Here is a 5,611-nt window from a genome sequence, read left to right on the forward strand (position 1 = left end):
GAGGCGGGCAGGGTTTTTCCCTTCCTTTGAGGTGTCCTTTTGTCCCCTTTGCTGGCTTATCTTGCTCCTCACACATAATCCCAGCCTTCCCAGAGGATGGCCTTGCTCTCCAAGCCAGTGGGCAGTGTTAGCAAAAAGCCAGACTCGGAGGAGGCTGCCCTGCATGGGCCCCCAGCAGACATCAGCCAGTCGTCACATGCTTTGCTCCTTAATGGTTGTGGAACCTTAGACAAGCAAATGACCAACAGTTCTGTCCTGGTGTCCTGCCTATGAAAGAGGTTCCCACAACTAAGGCGGTCTGAGGACTGAGGTGATGCCTGTGAAGCAGTTAGCGCAAGACCTGTGTGAGCTGAGGGTACCAAACTCTTTCAGCATCAGAAACTGACTCAATTCCATTAGCTTTGTTTTTCCCTGGAAACCTGATGAATGTAGCATGTCAGGATGTTACCTGGCCACAGCGCTATGGAAAGCTGACCGCTGCTTGGTAAATTGTGTCTAGACTCTGAGTTCTCTTGTATGACCTCTAAATACCTGATGAGAGAGCCAGGGCTTTGAGCTTCCAGAGTGTGGAGTCTCCTTGCAGGGATCCTGGAAGCTCTGTCTGTGGATTGTCACAGGATATATTGGCTCCTGTTGGGCTGGAGGCCAGCACAGCTCCTGTACCAAATCAGCTTGCACCTGAAGTGACACCTGGGGGTGACTGCATTTGTTAGGTGAAAGGATTAGACCTTTCTAGCTCCAACATTCTGTCAGGTCATACATTTTAAAATATCCATTGACAGCCTACTAACATGGTAGGTTCTGGGAATATATTGTTGAGTAAAACAGATCCATTCTGTGCCCTGAAGGCACTTACAGTTTAGTGGGGAGATCTTGTCAATCAGAGTATCAGCCAAACGATAGTCAAAGAGCACTCTGACAATGTGTACATAGGGCTATGCGAGTGCAGTGGGGAGGCTGACCTAGTTGGGAGGTCAGGGAAGGCTTCCTTGAACAAGTCATTATGGAGCTGGGATCTGATGGATGAACAGGCATTAACCAGACAAAGAAGGGGGAGGGAAGATTGCAGAAGGAGACAACAGCATGGAGAAAGGCTTGGCGGGGGGATGGAGCAGGTTGGAGAGAATGAGGTCAGGTAGAGCTATGCTGTGCTGGTCCTTAGAGGCAGGGCTGAAAGTCAAATTATTTAGTGACCTGGTGCAGCCAGCCCTGGACATGGATCAGTGAGAGTTGATGGCCAGTTATGCTGGTGTTATTTTTGCTGCTTCATCATAAGAGCGGTGAGAAGCAGGTTAATGCAGGGTGGGGATGTGTGTGGCAGAAGGAGGGTGTGGCTTGAATGGATTTACAATTGAAAAGCTGATTCTGGCTGCAGGATGCTGAAATCTAATATGAGAGGAGTAAAATCTGAAGGAGCTTTTAGTGAAAAGGTTTTAATGGTGAAGGAAGCCCAGTGTGCGGGTGGGCTTTATAGGACATCAGAAAGGGATCAGGGGTCTTGGCTGCTCAGCTTAGCTTCCCACCTCCATCCGCATTGGCTTCCATGACCCCAGATCACCCTTCCACGTTGCCAAAGTATAGACTGGAGGAAGGTGGATGTGGAGCCATTCATTAACAGGAGTTTCCTAAGCACATCCTAGCCAGGAGCTAAAAACCTTCAGGGCTTTCAGAAAAGTAAATCAAGCCCCACAGCAGCATTTTCTGTAGCTTAAAGAACTGTTCCTGGCACTGAAGACAGACATTTCCCATCAAAGAAGATGAATGAAAATCACATTTCTCTTTTTTTCTCTCTTCCCTCCAGGCTTATATTTGGCACCCTTTACCCTGCATATTATTCATACAAGGCTGTGAAATCGAAAGACATTAAAGAATATGTAAGTAGCACTTTTTGGGTGGGGGAAACTGGGTGTGAACTGGTGGGAGAAGCTGGGTGCTCTCTTTGGTGTGAGCACTGGCAGCAGGGCAAAGGAGTCCCTTCATTACTCTTTTTCTCATGAGACTTGCCTGGTGTGGCCCAGGAATCTTCTCCTCTGTCTAGACCTCCTCTTTAGAACTAGTGTCGAAGTGAGGAAAGCAGGGAGGTACTGGCGAAAGGAAATAGTCCATGGAATCGAAGGCCCCCCGTGTGCCACATACCACTGTTTGGCCTTGGATGAGAGACTTCACCCATCTGAGCCTCAGTTTCTTTGTCTGGAAAACACTGTGTGGACCATAAAGCACCATTATTGGGAGACAGTGTGGCATCGGGGGCAGGAGCATGGACCCTAGAGTCCAGTAGAACTGTTTCAGCTCCTGGCTCTGTGACTCTGGTGCCCATTCCAGTTCTGCAGTTTAAATACCCCATGATTTAAGCCCTGTTGCTTTCTAAATTTTTAGAGGGCAGGAGCAGTTCATCATTCTATGACTCCCCACAGCATATAGTAGAAAGCTGAACATGTGGGAAAGGGAGCCACAGTACTTATTGGCTTGGTGGGTATTTTACTGTTGGGTGATTTGGGAGCCACAGTTACAGCCCTAGATGTGCTGGGAACCTCTAGGGAGGAGAACCATCAGACCACTCCTGAATGACAGACCCGTGGGAAGGGATTGTGAGGGAAGGAGAGAAACCCAGGTCAGAGTAGAAAGGATGTAGATTTTGTCATCAAGAGCCTGAAGTCAAGTCCTGGTTCTACATTAGACTGATGCAATGCTGGGCAGGAAGCTTAATTTCCAAGAGCCTCAGCTTCTTCACCTGAGCAGTGAGTAGATAACAGTCCCAGGCCCTGGTGTGAAAGACAAAGGGTCCTTGTTGTCCCTTTTTTTTTTTTTGAAGATGTCACTTGACAAGTTTGGTGCAGGTAAAGAAATAATTCACGGTGGATTTGGAAAGTCATTATATTCTTTCTCAGGTTCCCCAAGTTGTTTTTATGATGAAACCAGCCACCTCCAGATCAACTGCAACCAGAACTCACTCCGCACTCTTGGTTTCCCAGGACTGCATTGCTACCTAAGCAGGGGATCCAGACAGGGGCGAGTTCCTCAGAGTGTGAACTATAAATAGCTGTTAAGTTGCAAGTACAAAACCTCATGATTCTCAGTTGACTTGGCATAGGGGTTAAGTAGTAGGCAGCCTCTACCAGGTCTCCCTACCCCTGACTCTTCCCAGTATAGGGCGCAGGGATACTGTGCCAGATGAGGAGACAAAACTGGGGCCACCGCAGTTCAAGGCCTGATCCTCTCTTTTGCAGGGGCAGAAATTCAGTTCTGTCAGTTCATCTGGGAGAGAGCAAACTCAGGCAAATTGTTTTGCTCTGACTAAACTCATAGGAGACTAATTTATGACTAAAATGATAATTCATTAATTTAGGGTGAAAAATATAACTGACAAAACAGAACAACTGTTTGTGTTGGCTGGTGAACACATGCTTTTCCCAGTAGGGAGAGCTTGAGAGTCAAGATTAGATTTCTTGGTAAAAAATGGAATTGGAAGAAAGGAGCTGTATAGTATTAGGGGAGACTCGCACACTCATACTCGCGTGCTCACTTCTTTGCGTCCTTTTGACCATAGACGCATTTGTCCAAGAGAGCAATCTGGCAATTTCCTTCTACCTCTGTCTCTTCCTCATTACCCAGCCCCATACACACACCTGATTGGTAACTACGTCCCTTCATCTCTGTCCCCCTTAATAATCTTTCAAACCAAGTCTCTCCTTTTCTGCCACCACTCTTTTAAATGAAGTTCTCATCATTTCTTCCCTGGAACGTTGCAGTAACCTCTAGTATTAGTTTCTTATTGTCACTGTAACAAATTACCATGAACTCATGGCTTAAAACAGCACAAGGTCCTAAAGGAGAATTCATTTCCTTGCCTTTTTTCATTTTCTGGAGGCCACCTTGGTTCGAGCCTCTTTCTCCATTTTCAGAGTCAACAATGTTGCACCCCTGACCATCCTTCCATGGTCACATCTCCCTGTGACCACAGCCAGGAAAGGGTTTCCACTTTTAAGTGTTCATGTGATTACATTAGCCCACCTGGATAATCCAGTCCCGGTTGCCATACAAGGTAGCATATTCATAGGTTCTGAAAACAAGGATGAAGACATTGGGGTCGGGCGGCGGGGGGCGCTCTTTTTCTGCCTACCACACTTCCTGACTGGTTCCTCTGCATCCGTGCCCTGATCTCACACTCTTGTTTACATACCTCATAGAAGCCTTTTTAAAACTGTAGTCTATTCATTTCACTCCCCTGGGATCCTTTAATGGCTGCTTGTCACCTGCAAGAGCGATTCAGACTCCATTATACAGTGTTAAACACTCTTCATCTTGCTCCTTCTTCCTTTCTAGCCTCTTCTCTACAAGCATTGAGTGCTCTCAGTCTCAATACCTAAAGTTTAGTCTGTGGACTAGAATTATCAACATCACCTGGGAATCTGTTAGAAATGAAGAATCTCAAGCCCTACCTAGACCTCTTGAATAAAAATTGGACTTTTCACAAGAATTTGAGAAACACCGCTCTCAAAATTCATAGCTTCTTATGTCATTCCAAACTTACTGCACTGGTGAAGATCTTTGGACAAAAACTTAAACAGAAAGGAATTTTGGGGTACTTGTGGAACTATCTAGAAGGCTAGAGAGAGATATTTAGAAATTAGTTTCTTGTTTGCATTGAGTGACAGCCTAGCTTATGCCACAGGAAGAGTCTGATTGGGAAGCTGCTGCCAATGTCACCACCACGGACACTGGCTGTCAGCTGCCTGTACCTTTGGAATATCCCCTGAAAATCCAAAATGCTACATAGGGGTGTTTGACTTTTCCAAGCCTAGATAACAGGCCTTGCCTCCCACAAAGACACTGATGCTAGGAGACAACTCCCAAATTAGAAGGCTTTGGATGCTAGTAATAAAAAATATACAGGAGGGAGGGGAAAAAATAACGTAGATGATAGAGGCTCTGTTCATCCCTCTGGCAACCAAATCAAAGTTGTGACGGAAACAAGGAGCAGCAGCAAGGAGAAATCACCTGGGATCTAGATAAACAAGCCTTACAACTAGGGAGAAATCCAAGAAATCACCCTGCAACGGCAGAAAGTAGGATGGGGCGAGGATGTGGGGCTGCCTGGTCTCCAGCGGCTGAGTGAGATGGAGGCTGTCCAGCGGCACAAGCCTCATAAAGGGGCTGCCTCCGCGAGTAGATTTTTCCCGGTGACGGACCTGCTCGCTCTGAGTACCAGTGCCCATTTGGCTGCGCACAGGGGGCACCAGGGACTTACAGGGAGACATTGTTGGAGTGAGGGCCAAGGTGAGCCTTGCTCTGTACAGAAGTGCCGGCAGTATCCATTGTTCCCTCTTGAGCCTTCCCCGCTACCAGTGCGATGGACACAGTGCTGCCATAGCCGTGATGTCATCATACTGGATAACAGAGGTCACTCTGCCCAGAGGATTCCCTGAAACCCCGCCTCCCCCAACTCGTGGCCTAACCCAAGCCACATCCAGGTATATCCTCAGCAAGTCAGGTGCTCCTTGCTGAGCAGTGCCTAGACTGACACTGGAGGCAGCTGGCCTTGGTTTCTGGTGTGGCGTTTTGAGTCAACTATAAGCACAGCATCTGTGGATTGCTTGCTGAATCTTAACAG

At 47.3% G+C, this 5,611-nt stretch overlaps 1 protein-coding gene across 1 annotated transcript in view; it reads left to right on the forward strand.

The window, feature by feature from the left end:
- The first annotated feature begins 1,106 nt into the window (after positions 1-1,106).
- The window catches only part of REEP1 (receptor accessory protein 1), a 63,388-nt gene continuing 58,883 nt past the window's right edge, over positions 1,107-5,611 (forward strand). Inside the window, exons 1-2 of the mRNA XM_023536418.1 lie at positions 1,107-1,135; positions 1,802-1,874. Of these exons, the coding sequence (XP_023392186.1) occupies positions 1,107-1,135; positions 1,802-1,874 (102 nt within the window). The remainder of the gene's footprint in view (positions 1,136-1,801; positions 1,875-5,611) is intronic.

This window comes from Pteropus vampyrus, unplaced genomic scaffold, assembly GCF_000151845.1.
Source record: "Pteropus vampyrus isolate Shadow unplaced genomic scaffold, Pvam_2.0 Scaffold156, whole genome shotgun sequence".
In the NCBI taxonomy this organism is placed as follows: domain Eukaryota; kingdom Metazoa; phylum Chordata; class Mammalia; order Chiroptera; family Pteropodidae; genus Pteropus; species Pteropus vampyrus.